This window comes from Leptonychotes weddellii, chromosome 16 (genome assembly GCF_054177405.1).
Source record: "Leptonychotes weddellii isolate Sample4059 chromosome 16, ASM5417740v2, whole genome shotgun sequence".
Lineage (NCBI taxonomy): Eukaryota > Metazoa > Chordata > Mammalia > Carnivora > Phocidae > Leptonychotes > Leptonychotes weddellii.
In genome coordinates, this window is record NC_138384.1 from 44,471,212 (window position 1) to 44,491,032 (window position 19,821).

At 50.8% G+C, this 19,821-nt stretch overlaps 1 protein-coding gene across 5 annotated transcripts in view; it reads right to left on the reverse strand.

Moving 5' to 3' along the window:
- The window catches only part of ZC3H4 (zinc finger CCCH-type containing 4), a 42,631-nt gene extending 23,278 nt beyond the window's left edge, over positions 1–19,353 (reverse strand). The window contains exons 1-4 of one of the 5 annotated variants that reach the window (XM_081807172.1): positions 19,245–19,353; positions 18,084–18,249; positions 2,315–2,534; positions 1,908–2,018 (exon numbers count right to left, since the gene is read on the reverse strand). In XM_081807172.1, the coding sequence (XP_081663298.1) occupies positions 1,908–2,018; positions 2,315–2,534; positions 18,084–18,244 (492 nt within the window). In that variant the 5' untranslated portion in view covers positions 18,245–18,249; positions 19,245–19,353. Of the gene's footprint in view, positions 1–1,907; positions 2,019–2,314; positions 2,535–16,331; positions 16,520–16,591; positions 16,654–17,820; positions 18,025–18,083; positions 18,250–18,372; positions 18,769–19,244 lie in introns of those variants that run through there. The other 4 variants (XM_081807171.1, XM_081807173.1, XM_081807170.1 and 1 more) reach the window with 4 other exon arrangements.
- Between the last annotated feature and the right edge of the window lie 468 nt (positions 19,354–19,821).

The window sequence follows — 19,821 nt, forward strand, 5'->3', positions numbered from 1 at the left end:
AAAGGCTGCTGGTTGCTAGAGGCTCAGGGAGGAGAGGGGAAGTAAAGCGTAGGGGATTTTTAGGGAATTGAAACTCTTTTATATGATAATATATTATGAATGTGTAACATTAAGCCTTTATCAGAAACCAAAAAACTGTAAAACACAGAGGGGAAATCTTCATGTAAATCACAGGCTCTAATTCGTAACACATCAAGATTGGCTCATCAATTAAAACAAGCGTACCACACTAACATACAGTGTTATAGCAGAAACTGGGTGGGGTGGGTAGGGAATTGAACTACCTGCTCAATGTTCTATAAATCTAAAACTGCTCTTGGGATGCTTAGGTAGCTCAGTTGGTTAAGCATCTGATCCTTGGTTTCAACTCAGGTCATGGTCTCAGGGTCGTGGGATAGAGCCCTGCGTCCGGCTCCACGTTCAGCAGGGAGTCTGCATGAGGGACTCATCTCCCTCTCCCTGCCACTCTCTCTCAAGTCGGAAAAAATAAAATAAACAACTAAAACTGCTCTAAAAGAACCTATTAATTTCTAAAGATCCACACTCATGAAAAAATGAAAAAATACAAAACACCGATATACAGACACTCATGACTATGTTAGCAGATCTTAAAATGCCTCAACCCCAGGGACGCCTGGCTGGCTCAGTCAGCGCATGAGAGTCTTGATCTCGGGGTTAGGAGTTCGAGCCCCATGTTGGATGTAGAGATGACTTAAAAATAAAATCTTTTTTTTTTTAAGATTTATTTATTTATTTATTTGACAGAGAGAGAGAGATAGCGAGAGCAGGAACACAAGCAGGGGGAGTGGGAGAGCGAGAAGCAGGCTCCTCCCCGAGCAGGGAGCCCGATGTGGGACTCGATCCCAGGACCCTGGGATCGTGACCTGAGCCGAAGGCGGACACTTAACGACTGAGCCACCCAGGCGCCCCTAAAAATAAAATCTTAAAAAAAAAAAAAAAACCTTGGGGTGCCTGGGTGGCTCAGTTGTTAAGCGTCTGCCTTCGGCTCAGGTCACCATCCCAGGTCCTGGGATCGAGCCCCACATCGGGCTCCCTGCTCGGCGGGAAGCCTGCTTCTCCCTCTCCCACTCTCCCTGCTTGTGTTCCCGCTCTCGCTGTCAAATAAATAAAATCTTAAAAAAAAAAAAAAAGCCTCAACCCCTAGTTATCAATCGAAGCTGTGGTGTACTCTGCATTCCTTGTCTCGGTCAGGTTTAAGTCTGAATCCCTGTTAGCACATCAACATCAACTGTAATATCAAACAATAATTTATCCGTTAGGATGGATGATACGGAGTCATGGGATACTCAGGATACTTTTTAGAGCTTTTAAGCATTTTTCATCAAAACTTGAAAATCTACGTTGATTTTTCTTCTTACAGGTTTTGCTGGGGGTTGGGGGGAGAAGAGCATACACACCAAAAAATATAAATGCACGTCTAAGCTCAGTGTTATGATAGGATAAACATTTCTGACTCCACAGCATTTGAGATAATTTACTCCTGTAAAACCATTTCATTCTCTAGCCGATTTTCCACGAAAGGTCATTTCTGAACAGTGGCAAACAGTCAGCTGTAACAGGGTTAATCAGCAGCTTTCTTGGGGACGGGGACATACTGAGTCCTGCCCAGGCCATGGGAAATAGACTCTTAAGAGCATGGCCAATGGAGATCGGCCACTGACTGGGCCCAAACCCCCGCTCCTGCACTACAGGGCTGCGACCTGGCTGGTTTCCCCAGATCTGTTTCCTCACCTGGACAATGGGGATAAAAAGGATCTCATCTTGCAGGCTTAAAATCCACGTGAAGTGCTGTGCAAGAGTGCTCAGCACACAGCAAGTGCTCAGCAAACCCAGGCCTGGCCCCCACTCCCAGCTCCGTGGGGGGCCCCTGAGCAGCAGTTACTCACCGGCGCATACGGGGGGCTGTACTCTCGGTACTTGCGGTGCCCCTTCTCGCTGGGACTGAAATCCGAGTCATCAGAGAAGTCAGAGAAGTCATCGCTGGAAGAAGCATGGCGCTGCAGTGACAGGGGAGGGGAACTCAGTGACTGTTGCAGGCCGGCCCCTCAAGCAGTCAGCCCAGGGACAAACTGCTGGAATGTGCCGGAAGGGCTCTGCGCACCATGAGAAACACCTCGCCTAGGGGCATTTAGTGGCAGTAGAGCATGAGCTACCAACTCTTTAAGGAAAAAAAAGCTCTTTATCCAATTTGGGGAAGGAAGAACCAGCAGTATTAAGAGTGCCCTCTGGCCTACAAGACAAACTTGGCCCCTGGGGCTCTCAGCCCGGCCCCAGCGCGCCCTCCCGGACCTACTTTGTGCTTGGATTTCCTCCTCTTCTTCGACCTCCTCTTCTCCTTCTCCCGCTCTTTCTTCCGCTTTCGCTTCAGTCTCCTGTGAGACTTCTCCTCGTCCGAGTCGCTATGGTGCTTCTCCCCCTTTTCCTTCCGGCTCCTCTCGGGCCCTCCGGAGGTGTCCTGGGTCTCCTCGGCCCCATCGTCTTCCAATTCACCTTCTTCCAACTCACCATCTTCCCTATAAACCAACCCCAAAGCCAATATGAACCCAGGGTGTGAGAGGAACCGTCCGCGGGCTCTGGGCTAGCCACGGCTGACGGGAACAGAGAGCCCAACTGCTGTGAGCGAGGCCTTCCTCAGGAGGACGTGGGGGCCACTGCCTCTTGTCCCACCCCGCATCCTCCCCCCAAAAGGACAGCACTTGCTTTCACGTAACCCGGCTGGGGGCAGCGGGTGGGGGCCCGACACCACTGGATTTTAAAGGTACCGCCATTGGTATCGGACGACTCTAAGCCACGACATATCAAAGGGCTCCAAAGGACTAAGGTTCTCAGAAGAAAAGTGACAAGGTTCTGTGGTCAAATGAGGTGAGGAAAATCCTATCCTGGGGCTTCACAGTGCTTAATGCTCTAACAGAAGTTCCAGAAGTCTCATCGTCAAGAAACCTGTACAACCCGTGTTAGAGCATTTCCACAGCTTACTTGGCCACAGAGGCTGCTTGTCTCAGGGAACATGGTCCGTCCCCGAGTGTAGTGGGGCACAGTGGGCCTGAGGTCACTGGCATGGCCCAAGCCCTATGGAGGAGTCCTGTGAGCTGAGGGTGGTGGTTGTGGACAGTGGAGACAGGGCTGTGGCTCTGAACCAGGGGTGACCCCCAGACTCCGGCCCAACCCACGGTCAGGCCTGGACCGCACCTGAGGATGCTGTCTTTTACCAAAGCCCCATAAAGAAGTGCTAGTGATAAGTTCTGGTTTCGAGGTCTGACCCACACCCTTAGCTGCACAGCTCCGGGCTGGGGATCTGGGGGGCAACCGAGCAGCTGGAGAAGGGGAAGGGGCAAGGAAAGGGTCCCAGGCCCCAGACCCCTCCTGAGGTCCTCTCCTAACAGCTGTGAGTGCCCACAGAAGGGGTCCCCCTACCCCACTGCTCTGACACCAGGGATTCCTTCTGGCTCCCCATCCTACAGGTTTCCTTTGTTACCTCCCCCATGTCACCCCCACCCCTAGTACTTTAAAAAATAACAGCACTTTCCAGACACTGCCAACAGGACGTTCTAAATATCTAAATATCTATGGGATGGGGTGGAGGTGAGGGGATAAATAGGGTTAAGAAGGAAAGCAACTAGAAATAGATTCCAGTTTTTAGCCAAACCCACAGACACAGTTTTCACAAGTACAGGAGTTGGTTTAAAAAAATAAAGTTTTCAAATCTTTAAAAAGCTCCCAGAGTTCCTCCTGCATGACCATGCAAGAGAATGTGTGAGAATATAAAAAGTTCCTTCCTTATTAATTAGGACCCAAACAAAGATGATGAGAACAGAAACAGTGGCGTAATGAACCCGGGACTCAAAAGGCTACCCACAAAGGGATCGAATCTGTGGAGAAAAGAGCTCACTACTCAGAGAAGACCGGGGTCAGTGTGAGAACAAGCCCACCAGGCGAGCAGGTCCCCAGAGCCCCTGCAGGTTCTACTGAGCTGCGTGGAGAAACAACACACTGGTGATTCTCCCAGAGTCCCTCATGCCCTGTCGCTTGCACCGCCCCTTTTGTCTACCCCGGGGTGGTGCTGCTCTCTTAACTCTCATTCCCAATTCAATGAGGTCAGATTGGCTTAAAACCCAAGTGGCCCCAAACCCACAGATACCTCAGCAGAGGTCAAGGGCAGCTCTCACACACACAATTCAGGACACAAAATTTGTTCTGATGTTTCAAAGGAAACAAGACAGGGAAGTGACCGATGGGCGCCTCGTGTGGCTTCCTTGCAAACCACCAGGTTGCGGGGGGCAGTGGTCAGCCCCACAGGAAGATGCAGAGCAAAGCTGGGAGGAGCCAGCATTCCTGACAAGTGAGGCACCTTCCGGCACCGGCTTGGGTGCGGCCCACAGAACAGGGTGTGGCTGGAGTGGCCTTGCCTGCAGTAAAAGTACCACCCAACTGGGGAAACTGGCTTTGGTGAGCTGGCCAGCCAGAGGGAGTGGCTGTTACAGGGCAGCATGGCACACTCTCTGCTGCCTGGAGTTGGGGGGGGGGGGCGGGGTGTTCTGGAGCAAACATGATGTGTGTCCCTGCTGGGAACACTGTGGGCAGGCCAGGTCACCACACCTCAGGAGCAAACACAGGGAGCGGCGGCCAGACCATACAGACGGACATTATGGAGCGGAGGAAGGCCCAGAGACAAACTGGAAAGACAGAGGCTGGCCTTCCATGAAGAGAAGCTAAAAAGAGCATCACTCTTGACAACAGTCTGGAAAGGAAAAAGGGTAGAGGGACATGGTGAAAATCACCCAGCATCCCAGGGAAGGCAGGGGTAGAGGGAACGCAGGAAGACAAGAACTTCCCCGGGCTCCCAGAAGCCTTGATTCAAGAAAATAAGGCTCCAATGGCAAGACCTTTCTTCTTTCAGACAGGAGGAGTTCAAAGGGAAGTAGGTGAAAGGACTTGTCAGGAGCAGACAGTCCAGACACTCCAGACACTCCCTCACCTCCGCCCACTCCAGGGTGAGGACACCAGGACAGGGCAGAGAAAGGTCCTGCCCAAGGTCAGCCGAGGCCACCGCCCCTGTCCTGCTGCCACACGACCGCCTGCTTGAATGCGCAGGCCATTCATTCTGCAGCTAACACCTGGGGGCGGGGCACAAAGACCATCCAAATGACTCCAAAGCCTTGACCATCCCCTAGAATGATTCCAGAAGAAGACCTTTTCATTCAAATCCACCCTACGAAGACTTTCGGCCAAAGAGGGAGTCTCTGCGTTATCTATACTAACACCTCCAGGATATCTGGGCTCAGCGAGAATCTACCATGCAACTTTTTACAAAACGGGGAGTGAATACTTAGAACTGTTTCCTGGGTGGCTCGGTTGGTTAAGCGTCTGCCTTCAGCTCAAGTCATGATCCTAGGGTCCTGGGATTGAGCCCCGCATCAGGCTCCCTGCTCCACGGGAAGCCTGCTTCTTCCTCTCCCACTCCCCCTGCTTGTGTTCCCTCTCTTGCTGTGTCTCTCTCTGTCAAATAAATAAATAAAATCTTTAAAAAAATTAAAAAAAAGAACTTTGTTTCCTGAGATGGACCTGGGACAAACTGGAAAATAAACAGTATAAACCAACTGCTGGTGACTTACGAAGGGAAACGGGAGACTGGAGGGGACAGAGACCGGGGACACTCCGGTGACCACTGTGCATTCTCAGGCACATCTGGCCATGCTGTGCTCTCAAACTTCTCAAAGCCCCGGGCTCTGGTCACCTGCGGGGATGCCCCTCTGCTACTGCAGGAAACTCCCAGCTAAATGTCCTGCATGAATACAGGTCTGTTTTCCTTTAAGCAGTGAACGAGGGAAAAAAAAGACAAGAGGACCAAACCCGCTGGGACGGGGGGCGGAAATCCTGGGGACCACGGACACGCCCTGCACAAAAGCAGCCTCCACAAACAGCAGCCGGGCTTCAGTGGTGCCACTTCGCAGACTGCCAGCAAAACCCATGTCAGAGTGGGATTAAACACCAAGGGAGCGCGCCTAATAGACTGTGACATAATCCCTCAAGAAAAGTGGGGGAAGCCCTGTCTCGCTAATCATTTCAATCTAGACCTGCCAAGCCCTCTTGAGACAAGCACGCAGGAGAAAGCCTGCAGCGTCAGCCGGAGCCGGGACGGCCTTATTCCCAGGGCCCGGACTGGCAACGTCCCAGGATGGCTGCACCGGGGTCGGCCTGCCAGGGCCATTAGGGACGGGAAGCCAACCAAACCGGGGACTGCCTTGGAACCAGTGCCCAGGAGAGAATGGGCAGAGGCCAATGACTAGCCGAGGGTCAGATCTGTCTCGTGCCTCCTGGACTAGGCTTCCAGGGCGTTTAAATTCCCATTCACAGAGCTGGTGACAGCCAGCCCCTCCTCTCAGGTCAAAGACCAGCTCTGGATGCCCACTCTAAGGACTGCCAACTGGCCACTCCACAGGGCACAGGAGAGTGCTGAAGTCATCATACACCATGGGCTTGGCAAGAACAGTTACTGGGTAAAGAAACCTCACGATTCAAAGTAGGTTGGCCCCACCCACCAGCCTACAGATTTGGGTATGGGGCTTCTTCCTGCAGGCCGAGTACCAGCTCTGCTGCTTCCCTAGCAGCGCTCTTGGTACACTTAGCCTTGGTTTTCCCATCTGTGGAATGGAATAACTGTGGTACCTACAAGGATTTTTCGGGTTACATGAGATAATATGGATAAAGCCCCTGACATGAGAAAGGCACCAACTACCAGACGAAAAGCAGCTACTGGTTTTAAGAACCAGCTACCACGAGTGTGCCTCTGCATGGATAACCCTAAACTGGCCCGGATGCTCACTGGAAAGTGTCTTCTCTATGGAGAAGCTACAGCCAACTCCCCTTGGGGGCCACTGCTAACTGCTGGCCAACTAGTTCCTGCTTCACTTGGCCCAACGGTGCATGCGCGGTCCTCTCCTGACAAATCCTGCTGCCGAAACCGACAAACCAGTATCTCCCCTTCCTTAGCTCTAATTTAGGTGGTAAGACAAAGTAACCGAGTGGCTGACCAGGAAGGAAAGGCACAGGATGAGCTGAGCCCCAGGAAGAATGGACAAAGGCCCCTTAAAAAAAATGAAGCTTCCCAACATGGAAATTCTCTAGACAAGAGATCTGGATGGAAGCTAGAAGGGGCCCGAGTTTGTGGCTCAACCTTGGTTTACAAAAAAAAGGGGGAGGGCATACACACAAAAAAGATGGAAACTCATGGGAGCAGTGGCTGTTACCTGAAGATCATGAGAGCCCTTGACAAGAGGTGGCTAGGTTAATGTGAAGGTCAGAGTTATGATCATTAACTGCCCAAGCGCTCAACAAATTGCCTGGGTAGGCTCTGAATGACCTATTAACTAGGGACAAAATTACAAAATTACAAAATTACAAGGAGGCTCGGCCTCTTCAAATGTTTAACAACAGGCCTAAATGCAGAAGTCCCCAAATCCAACCGTGTGGGGCAGTTGTTTACTAGGAGCGAAGGCACAGAGCCTTTCCCTGCATTTACGCTGAGGTGAAGCAGCTCCAGGGGTTGGGGAGGAACCTCGCTGAGGGATTTTCAGAGGCAGGAAATTCTTGAAATAAGCCTCTGGGTCTTGCACATGTTTTTCAGTGTCCTTACTACCTAGGTTCATCGACCAGAAATCAAGAGCAAATGGGCTCTGTGTCTCCCTTTCCCCCAACATTCTCAGGTGGGGTCACAAGAGACTGTGACATCACACCACTTCCATGGTAACCTGCCTCCGTCACAGACACCACCCCACCCGAGCAGCCAAGCGCAAACCAAGCATGGGAGAAGAGAAGCCCAATGACCACCAGTACCCCGAGCCCTCACTTTAACAACGTGAGAAGAGGCCGCCCAGTGCTGGGACCTGGATATGAACACACCTACTGCCAGAAGTCAATGTGGGCCATGACGGAGAAATGTGAACCAGGTCTGGGTATTTCAGATATTAAGTAATTACTGTTAACCTTGTTAAAGAGGATCACGGCTTTGTGGTTCTATTGAAAAAAAGCTCTTTAAGCTAGAAATATGTGCCGAAGAGCTTGCAGGTGAAATGATGTGAAATCTGCTTTAGAATTCGCAAGGCAGAGGGGGGATGTAGTGAGATGAACCAGAATTGGCAAAAGATACATAATTGTTGAAAATGGGTAGATGATGGCCTTTCTCCTCTCATGAAAATGCTAGAAAATTTCCATAATAGGTTAAAAAAAAGAAAAAAGGATGGCCTGAGTGGGGACAGCCTCAGCAAGGTGAGGAGAGGCTGCCAAGGAAGGCAGAGAGCTGGAGTCTGGGGTCAGGGAAAGGGGGTGGGGGGAGGCTCCATCACCCCTCAACAAGGCCTTACCTCTTGCTCTCATTTCCACAATGACAAAACCTGCCTGGATACCCCAGGGCCTTATACACCAAAAGCAGTGGGAAGTACTCATTACGAACATTCTGTATTAGCAACCTCCATGCCAGGCACCATACTACTGAGTTCCCTTCTACTCGTCTCGCACCAAGGCGCAGTAACAAACCTACATTTGTCATGGGTCCTCAGCATCCTATTTTACGGAGAGGCTCAAAGAGAAGAAATCTACCTATGGGGTCACAGCAGGAAGAAGCAAAACTGGAACAAGTCCTGGACTCTCCAACTCCAGGCCCAACTCTTCACCTCTACCCTTGAGATAATTAGAAATTATCTGGAAGAGAGTAACTCAACCGGCCAACCGACAAAACTCTTGCCTTGAAATTCGTAACTGGGGGCGCCTGGGTGGCTCAGTTGGTTAAGCGACTGCCTTCGGCTCAGGTCATGATCCTGGAGTCCCTGGATCGAGTCCCGCATCGGGCTCCCTGCTCGGCGGGGAGTCTGCTTCTCCCTCTGACCCTCCCCCCTCTTATGTGCCCTCTCTCATTCTCTCTCTCTCAAATAAATAAATAAAATCTTTAAAAAAAAAAAAGAAATTCGTAACTGGGCTGGCAAAAATAAGACTGATGCACAGAAAACGGATTAAATGAAACAGTATCCCAAGAAAGGGCAAAGTGAGATGGTAAGACACTGGAGAGGTTCTTAACACTCTTGTGCCCCAGGGTTTCAACTGCGAAGTGAAGGCAGCGATAGAACCTCTGGGACAGATGAATTCTCAGGGGAAGAATTTCCTGAAACCATGTAAATCAAGCGCTTAGCACTACCCTGGCCCAGGGCAAGTCCTTAGGAGGAAAACTATCGTTGTGCAAAGACACGAGGCAATTACAGTCCTTCCAACATCGAATAAAGGGAACTGGGACACCTGAAACTCTGACCAAAGACTTTGGATAGTTCAGGGAATAAGAGGTGCACAGAAAAGTTCCAAGGAATCCTAGCCAAAACCCAAGTAAAGGGTTTTCTCCCCTGACAGACAGAAAGCAAGAGGAATCCCAGGGAAGGAAATTCCCAAGCTGTCCAACACCAGAAGGACTGTTTCTTCCCAAAGCGTGCAGCACTGTACTGGGGTTGGTCCAAGCACACAAACCTCTTCGAGCATTTCTGTAGAGCGTCAAACAAATTGATCGAGGGAAAACCTGGCCTGCTAAAGGAGTCTCACAGAGTCAAGGGTCATTTCCTTTGCCTGAGTGGCTATTCTTCCACTCCCACTCACTCTGAACATGACTCCTGTTTTTGATAAAGATATCTCTCTGATCCAAGTTCCTCCTGTCAGATGAATCCCTGAAACTGGTTTCTCAACAGAGAGTTTCCTAACCATCTTCTCACGCCAACCATGCCTCAGACTGCTTACAGCTGGAAAGATGCTGGTTCTCATCCAAGGAGAGCTGATTTCTGTTATTCCAGAAAGGAAAACTGAATCACTGAACCTGGGAACCAAGACTCTTCCTTGTCTGGAACTTTTTCTGAAGAAATCAGTTTGGTTCCACTCAACGTACATTCAACTAAGACAAAGTATTCATATTTTCAACTTAAAAGAAACCGGGCCTCGGACAACTAAGATTCCTTGTTCATACACCACTAAAGAATTTAAGGAGAACTGCAATTATCTGTATGCAACTCTTTGTTGACTTCCAGTCAACTGTGGGCTCCTCGGAGGGCACATCAGAGGCTGGGAGTCACCTGACTTTCCAAGGGCCCAGCACAGGGCCAGACTCAGACTGGCTGGGCCCCTGTGATATATTCCACACAAACCCAGCATCAACCTCAGCTCTGCACACCCTTTGTTAGCTGCATCAACACGGACACTGGACGACTTCCCAGGCAGTAACCTGGATTACTTCAAACTCCAAGGAGGTGATTGAGGGCTTGTCCTTAATCGAAAACTCATTTCTGAGTGTTTATGGAGGGCCCCCTGAGAGGCCAGAGGGGGACAAGAGCCCATACGCAACTGACATATCAACCGAGGTGAAAGTGGCCAGCAGTCGGCACCCCCCAAGGAAAGCAGCCCGACCCACGTTGCCAAGAAGCTACAGTTTCTGGGACTGCTCTGGTGTGCCCTGCAATGGCAGGGCCTGGAATCCCAAGGAAACCTAAGCCCTGATGTTAGGAAAATGAGGAGGGCAATAACCCAAGCCACCTGCAAATGACATTGAGCCAAGTGTCACTCACGTCTGGCCCCAGCTCCCTGGGGTCAGGCCCTAACAGGGATGTGTTAGCTGGGATCTGCTTCCACAATGGCTTCAAGAAGTCTCCAGTTACTTCTAATAAATGAAAATCCCTTTGATTTAAAGGTTCGAAAGCCCAGGCTTCGGCCTCTACGTGCACTGGAAGGAGTGGAACACAGGGCTGATGGAGCTGCACCAGGTCACAGAGGGACAGCACACCCCACTCTCTCGGAGGCTTACTTTTTTTTTCTTAGTCTCTACACCCAAGGTGGGGCTCAAACTCACCACCCCAAGATCAAGAGATGCATGCTCTACTAACTGGGCCAGCCAGTCGGGACCAACTTTAAAGGGAGTACCTGTATTCCCTTAGTCGCGTGTCTTCCCACCCACCACCCCTGCCACAACAAAAATCATGGCAGCTGTTGTGCAGGTAGTAGGCACATCAGACCAGCGCGGGGGGCCAGCAACCTTCTTCTTTACAGGGCCGAAGAGTAAATACTGTAGGCTTTGAGGGCCACAGAGTCTCTGTCCCAGCTACTCAACTCTGCTGTTCAGCACAAAATCAGCCACAGACCATATAAATTAATGGGCGTGGCTATGTTCCAATAAAACTTCACTTAGAATTAAAAAATAAAAAGCCAGGTAGGCAGGCTTTGATCAGAGAGCCACAGACTGCCCACCCCTGTCCTGCCAGCAACAGCTTTTAAACTTTGACCTTGACCCACATCTCCTCCTTTACATTTCTCTCAAACAAGTTTTCTGGAGCTGCTTTAACTTCACCGTACTCTGCTTTTTTCTATCCTCTCTCATGTCTTTGTGTTTCAAATGCAGGCGACAAATCAATAAATGGGACTTCATATCTTACTAATGGCTGCATACCGCAGCGTCAGCTCCAGGATGGCATTTGGGTAGAGAGCTTGGGTCTGGGTACAGGCTGCCCAGGTTCTAACTCTGGTTCCACACCCCCTAGCTTTGCGACCTTGGACAAGTGACTTCATTTCTAGGGCGCCTCAGTGGCTCAGCTGTTGGGCGTCTGCTTTCAGCTCAGGTTATAACCCCAGAGTCCTGGGATCAAGCCCCGCATCGGGCTCCCTGCTCCGCGGGAAGCCTGCTTCTCCCTATACCACTCCCCCTGCTTGTGTTCTCCCTCTCGCTGTGTCTCTGTCAAAAAAAAAAAAAAAGTGACTTCATTTCTGTTTCAAATTCTCAGGGTAGGGCTGGGGTGAGCTATCACACACGAAGCACTCCGAAGGTCCCTGGCAGGTAATCGCTGCCCTTCATAGGACTGCACAAGAGACCCTGTCACACCTTTGGGAAGACTAGCAGTCAATGACTCACGAAGTCTCATACGGCCGGCCTGACTCCCACGTCCATGCTGTCCACCGCTCCCCACCATCTCTCTCCCAGAAGAGGACCAACCCTGGCTTAGAGGGAACAAATGGAATCCATGCCTTACTAGGCTTTATGCTTCTGGAGTTTATGGTTTCTGGGACCCCCCGACAGGGACAACAGGGACGAGGGAACCAGGTGCTCAGCAAACTGGTGGATCTACCGGTTACCCGTGATCCAGCCACTCAGCCTCACCTTGCAGTTCATTTTTAAGACACCTACTTCGCAGGTGGATATCCAGAGCTGCCATAGGGGCAGCAAACCCCTGACCGTGGCCAGAAGCTGCAGGTGTCAAACAAGGGAAGGAAATCTGAGGCCTGCTACAGGCAGTAACCACCTTTGCCCAAATCTAAATAAAGTCCTCAAGAGAGAAGAGCTCCCTGCACACTCTGAAAACTTTTCTGCTCCAAGAAAAGCACGGGACAAGCCTGACTGCTGAATGAACAAAGCCTTAACTGACTCAGCCAAATTACCAAGGGGCAAAGGAATCGTGGGGCTGGGACAGGCCTTGCTCATTTCTCAAGACTCTGGAGAGCATAGGTAAAGGACTTGTTTAAAAGGTGATGTGACCCGTCAGCAGTGGGTTAGGTGCTACAGCCCTGCTTTCGCAGCTCTCAGGAGGCCTACCATGGTCATAGCAAGACTTGGATTCTAATTGCCAAAGAGGAACACGGGAAGGTCGTTAGCATAACCTCAAGATGCCATGACTCTTCCAGCACCTGTCCGTTCAGCAAGCAAAACATGCCTTAAGATGGCTACCACGGAGTTTCCACCCCAATCTGCTCCCTGCAATTAAATAAGCTGACCAGAAACCTAAGAGGTGGAAGATAAACTGACTTCCCTCAAAAACACAGATGTTATGCTTGTTTCTGTTTACATACCAGACTATAAATTTTATTTAGTTTTTTTTTGCTAGTAGGGACAGCAAGATAAAGAAACCAAGATTTGCGAATGCCAGGCATTGTGTGGGCATCCTGTGTATGCCCACTTGACCGCAATGACCCTGAGAAACGGGCATTATCCTCGGTGCCCACTGCAGGGAGAGCCAGGCCTGAACACAACCTTATCTGTCTCCAAAGGCCACAGTGTTCCTTCCTATCCTGTTGTCACCCCCGACATTCAGAAGATGTCACCACTTGCCTTAACAAATAGGGAGCTGAGTCACCAGTTCACAGATACAGTCACCAAAAAAACAACAAAAAAAACAAAACAAAACAAGAAAGATTCTCTACCCTGAGCAATTTGGCCAAGAGAAGCAAACTATGCTCCCAGCAAATATCCTGTATTGGAATAATAAATTATTCCAATAGCAGGATGCGACTAAGTCTATACCATCTGAGGGGCCATGTCTTGGTTTTGTCATCAACTGATCGAGGAAGAAATGTAAAAACTGCCCACATAATCCCCTATCATTATTAAGAAACCCTGCGCACTGTTTCCAGAGCTGCCATCTTTAGTAACCATCAGAGTAAAATCGTTGCGAAGCAAAGACGAGGCTGATAAATTTGGAAAGCCAAATCCAGGAAAATCTGGTTCCCCCCAGACAGTCCCACTTTTACCTTGGACTTAACCAAATGACCTTTAGATAAAGGCCCACCCAAACAGGCAGCTTTTCCACTCTTTCCAGTAGGTTTTAATTATGAAACCGGCCTCAAGTCATTGATTCTGACAAGACTCCCACCACCGATGAGCAAACTGTTCCTCCGGATGCTTGAATCAATCAACTTATTAAATGCCAACTACCACGAACGCCAGAAACCAGCCTTTCGTCTCCTACTGTGGCAGGAGCTCTGTTGCCAAGGTACGGGCAAGTACCTTGCTCACTTAGAAACTCAGCCATTCACTTACTGTTTGCTCTGAATTACTCTGTCACTCAACTTCCTACTCTGGGTCAACCCGTCGCTCTGGTACTAGACAATTTTATCCACAGGGACCAAAACGCAGGTTCTCTGGAATATGGTTTGACCTAGAGCTATCCACAAAGGCTTGGAAATAATTAGCGATTTTCACCATACAGGTATTTGCCGTAACCGGATCTGGCTTATAGGAGATGGTTCTAGGGACTTAATAGCCACAAAAACCTAGCAGAGGGGAACAGCAAATAAGGCCACCCTGAGACATCCATTCCTCCCCTACCGGGGCAGGGAAAAGATCTAAGAGAAAGGAGCAGAGGACGTGGAGGCATTATTTAAGGATAAATTACTAAACCAGCTCAATATGAAACTGTCTACATTCAACTGGATGGAAACAAACTCAGAGTCAACCATTCAGCTCTAATGTGCCAGGTAGGCCAACGGCTGGGAAAACCTTCATTTCCACAGGTGCAAAACAGTTCCCCCTTGGGATCAGCCTTCCAGGCTAAGCAAAAGCCACAGGAGTGTCCTTCTAGAAGAGCTATCTGTACTTAAAAATCTTGGCTTGTCAAGAATCAAAAACTTAACCTTCCGAGCAAATCAAAACCCCATCTGGGAGACAGGACAGTCTGACTGAAAGCCCTGTTGGGGGAATCCTAGTTTTCTTTTGAAGAACGAATTTGAGGAGAGTAAAAAATAAAGGGTTTTTAGGACCAGAATATCCGTATTTTCATGGTCACAATTGGTTGTATTTCTACTGGGAATATTTTAATTTGCTTTCCGATTAAACCTCTCCAACAGAGAATATAACAATTTTAAAGATTTCAAGTGTCTAAGAGGTGCTGTTAAATCAGGGATTCTGAGTGACACCCTTTTTTTTGCAACATCCATTAATTTGAATTTTAACTAGTACTGGTACATCAGTTTGGGGGGGAAAAAAGGCAGTACTGTGACATTTCAAAAACAAAGACCATCGAAGTACAGTTTGACATAATTACTGGGGCTTCTTGGTTTTCATGGGAGTCCTTTGAGAACGAAAAAACAATAAACCCTTGTGTTGATATGCCTGAGTACTTTTTAAATGTTTGGGGGAAATACTTTTAAGTTCAACAAATGACTGCTAAAATTTCCACTTACAAAAGAAATCCCATTTCCTCCACACTTCATTTTCAAGTAAAGTTAAACAAGCATCCTTCGACAACTTAGTCGTCCTCGAAACTTGGAAGGTTCATCTGTTAGCATCCAGTTTTTGCACTTGGCTCCTGGAGGAGGAATTTCACCAAGGAGGGAAAACTTCAAATAAATGCAATTCCTTTTCGGCTGACCCTGTGCACTGGATGGTGTGTTCAGTTTGTGCTTCAGACTTTTTTTTTGCAGGATACTGTACTGTGTGGATGCTTCTTCCTCCCACAACTGATTTTACATACCTAAGATCACCACTTCACAGCAGTTAGGTTGTGAGTATATGGAGAGAAAGAATAAAACCAGTGGCCCACTGAATTGCAGTTTACGGTTCCTCATCCCAACGTAAGTGAACTTTTTTTTTTTCTCCTAAGAATGGAAAAAAAGGAAACAGGATCTTTCGGAGGGGAAAATTGGGCTGTGTGTTATAAAAAGTTTTCGCTACCAAAGTACACCAGGGACCAAAAGTGGGCAAGACGGAAAATGGAACTTCAACGTGTTTTGTCTTTTAACGGAAGAACTTATGCTTGTAAAACACATCAGAAGTACAGTGTTTGGTTCTGCAAGTCATTTCTGTTGCTGTTTTTATCTTGTATGTGTGGGGGGGGGCAGGGGGCTGGAGGAAGTGTTCTCTCCACCATGACTGGGCGTGTTTGCATCAACTTTTCACGGTCAGGCATGTGCTTTCGAACAAAGGAACAGTGGAGACAGGGAGAGGAGACTGGGGCTTGACACGCTTTACAGATTTGGTGCTTAAACAGTACTTTACAAATGACTTGCTTAATTTAAACGTCCATCACCATAAGAGACATTGGAGTAAAAGGAGCGAATTGGATCTACTTGAACCACAATCTTTTTTTGGGGGGGGGAGTGGGGAGTGGAGGGGAGGGAGAACCTTAACTCGAATGCAAGTATCATAAACCAAATTCAGTTAACCTCGTCCCCTACAAATGGACCTGAAGTATCCACTTTCTTCAAAGATGAAGGCTGGAGACAAAGCAATGGACTGAAATGGAGAGAGGGTACCAAGGGCTTGAAAACATATGGGCCTTTTACATAAGTTTTTGTCATGTTACAGTAACGCTTTTTTTTTCCTTTAGGAAAACTGTGTACGACAAATTAAAAAAATTAAAGATCAAAAGGATGTGCAAGTCTTAAAGGGCTCAACTGGGTTTAGAATCCTGATTCGAACATATAAATTTACTCAAGCATCACTTTGGTCTAAAGGCAGGAGGAAGGCAGGCAGGAAAGGGACAAAAAGAGGGATATAATTGAATTACTCAATAAAAGAGGCTACTTACCATCCCAACCCATTGTAAGACATACACTTCTGACATAAGAGAACTCCTTAGAGGTCGAATAAAGCGTGTAAGCACCTTTGAGTAATGCACCTGCCCCCAAGAGGGGGCCCGGAAACCCAACGTGGGCTTAGCGCACAGACCTTTGCTAATCTGTTTATTTCCTTGAACTGGAGGCAGGCTGCGATGGGCTGCGATTCCCAGGACGATACATTTAATTAGAACAAAACATAAAACAAAAAAAATTTTTTGTAAAAGCTCACCAAACTGCTGCACTTGTGTCTCTGAATGTGGGTGGCATTTCTTTTAAAAGGCAAAGTATGGTCTGTGAAGGAGAAAGGGAAAAGGGGAGGTGGAAGTGGGGAGAAGGGGCCGTCGTGCCTGGCAAGGAAGCCCTAGCTGAGACCCCTATCTAGGGGAGGGTCCTCAAGCGACTCCCCAGCCCGGGCTGCTGTGGGGCAGCCATCTGTCCAGCGCGATCTCTTCCCCTCCCCACCCCCACTCCTCCTCTGCCTGCCTTTCTTGCCGGTGGAAAACCTTCCATTTCCAAATCCACTCTCTAGACACCTCTTCCCCTGCCCCACCAAGAAAGGGAGGGCAAACCCTGCACCCCAACCCTCTGGAGCAAGGGAAAACAGGGGCCCCAACCTCGCCCTGAAACGCGCCGGGCTGGCGCCTTTATCATCCTCCAGAGAAGGGCGTGGGGCGAACCCATTTCGCACTTTAAATAAAGGGGAAAGGGGGGCGCTCCCTTTCACCCCCTGCCAAAGCACAAAAAAAAACCCTCGTTCTCTCTCCCGGAAGGGATGGCGCCCCATTTTAGCCCGAAAGAGGAGGGAACCCTATGAGAAAGAAGAGACCAACTTCCTCTCCCTTACAAGGAAGGGAAACCAAACCTCAGCCCCCCCCCCCACCCGCCAAAAACGCATCACCTACCTACGAAAAACGAGAGGACCCCTGCCTTTAAGAAAAAACACGGGGAAGGGGCTTCTCCCCAAAGGAGGCAGGGGCTTCCATCAAAGGGGCTAGAGATCTGCCCCCCCCAACAATTTTGCCCTCTAGGGTATAGCGAGGAAACACCTCCCGCCAAAAAAAAAGTGCGAGTGCCCCCACCCGAAGGACCCCCCCACTAAAAGGATGGAGAAAGAACTGAACGAACCCCCACTTTCTGCCTAAGAAAACTAGGGTACCTCTCCAAGTAGGGCAGGGGACACCTCCCCCAGGGGAAAGGATACTGCCAAGGGCTGGGAGACCCCCAACTCCAAACCCCTAAGAGCGGGGCTACTGCTCGAGATCCCCCCCAACCAAAAGGGTCCGGGAGCCCCTCCCCCATCCCCTTCCCCGAAGCCAGGCGACGGGCAGGCGGGCCCATGGCTGCCAGCTCCGGGCGCTGGGGCAGCCAGGACCCCCGTGGGCCTCCGCAGCCCCCCCCCCAGCGCCCCCTCCCCAGGGCGGGCGGGCGGGCGCGGGGGTCCGGGGGGCGCCTCCTCACCTTCCCCTCAGCATGGCGCCCAAAAAAGACAGAGCGAGAGCGAGGGAGAGCGGGCGAGCGCCGCGAGGGGGGGGAAACGCATGAGGCCAGGAGAGAAAGCAAGCGAGAAAGAGCGAGCGAGCGAGCGAGAGACACCCACCGACCCCGCCCTTCCTCCTCCTCCTCCTCCTCCGCGGCCCGGCCCAACATGGCGGCCGCCCCCCTTCCTCCTCCTCCTCTTCCTCCCCCCGGGGACGCTGCCCCGGCCGGGCCGGGGGCCTGACCTGTCGTCAGGGAGCGGGAGGCGGTGGTGGAGGAGGTGCGGGGTGGCCGGGCAGGCGTCGGGGGAACACGGAGGAGGCGAAGGCGTTGATGGCGGCGGCGGCGATGGCGGCGGCGGCGACTCTGATGGTGGCGGCGGGGGGGTCCCGGGCGCGGCCTCCATAGTTCCTTTGGGGGGGAGGGGATGTTAATGCACGAAAAAGGACTGCTTGGGCGTGGCGGGAGGGGCACACTTCAGCTCTGAGGGCTCCTCATAGGGATGGGTATATATTTTTTCGGTTTCGGAATCACCTCTGCGCCGACCTCCGCGTAGGCCGCGCGGCCTAGGCCTCGGCGGGCCGCTCGCCGATTTTCTCCGCAGCCCGCCCCTGGGGTCACTCGCTCACGGGCGCGGGGCCCTCATCGGGGCGAAAGGCCCCCCACACACCTCCCCCGCGGGCCCGGAGGTGGGGGACCCGGGGGACACGGACACTGGTGGGTGGTTGGGTGCAATTAGCGCAGGTCGCGCGCGATGGAGCAAGCGAGGGGGGAGGGGAGAAGAGGAGAGCGAGCGAGGGGGGTTAAAAAAAAGGATTTTAGGGAGAGAGGAAACGGGCCGCGGAGACGGGCCGACTGTCTTGTCTGTCTGCCCGCCCTAGGCGCCCCGGCTGCTCGGCCCCCGCCGCAGTCAGAAATTCACACAAAATGGCGGCTCGGCCCAGAGGAGCCGAGAGGCTGAGGCGGGAGGAAGGGCGAGGTGGGAGGGGGAACTGGGAGGCGGAGGCGGAGGCCGTGTCACGTGGAGGAGAGGGGCCTAGGCCCTCTCCCGAAGGGCGGCGGAAAAAGCCGAAGGGAGAGAGTGTGGCCGAGGCAAGGCGGAAAAAGCCGAAAGCAGCTGAGCGGGAGACGGGGGGAGGCGGAAAGAGCCGAAGGATGCGATAGGGGTGTGGCTAAAGGATGGATGGAAACAGGAGGCGGAACTAGCCGAAAGAGGGATTTAGACGGAAAAGGCGTAAGGGCGGAGCTCGGGATGCGATCGACAGCGTAAAAGAGTGGGAAATTCGCCCAAGAGCAAGCGGGAAGAGCCGAAAATTGCCAGCTTGAGGGAAGGCGGGAAGAGCCGAAAGTTTTAGGTGGGAGAATGGGAGGAAAAGGATTCGGGCTACGAAGAGAAAAATAATAACCGAAAGCTGGAGGCCGGGTTCCGTGATTTGTAGGTTTCCGGAGTAGGGGAGGATGGAGCGGAGCCGGTCCGGAGCTGACGTCATTAGAGACCTCGGTCGGTGGCGTCACTCAAGGGCGGTGCGAAAGGGGCGGTCCTTGGTACTACCTCCAGGAAGTTTCAGAACTTGGAGCGTGGTACGGGGAAGGCTCTCGATAAATGCTGCACGAGGGACCTATTAACCGGGTTCAAACATTGTGCAAACGTAAAGACCTTTGACCCTCGCAGCTATACTTAGAGGAACTACTACTCCCATTCAGTGGATGCAGACTGAATCCTGGTGTTTAAATAATTGCCTCAAAAATCATTAGTATTAGCCATAAAGAGAACCTCAAGGATTTTCATCAGTGCCGGCATTCCACTGGCTCCTGCAAAAATTCGTTCAGTCCTATTTGCATCCAAGGATCTTAGTTCCGTGCTTTTAGGACCTCCTTGTACGGTGCCAAGCTCTGCGATGGACCCTGGGAACAGTTTCTACCTTCCTGGAGCTTAAATACCGATAATGCCCCAGGGAGGGAAAAAAAAAACCCAACAACCTG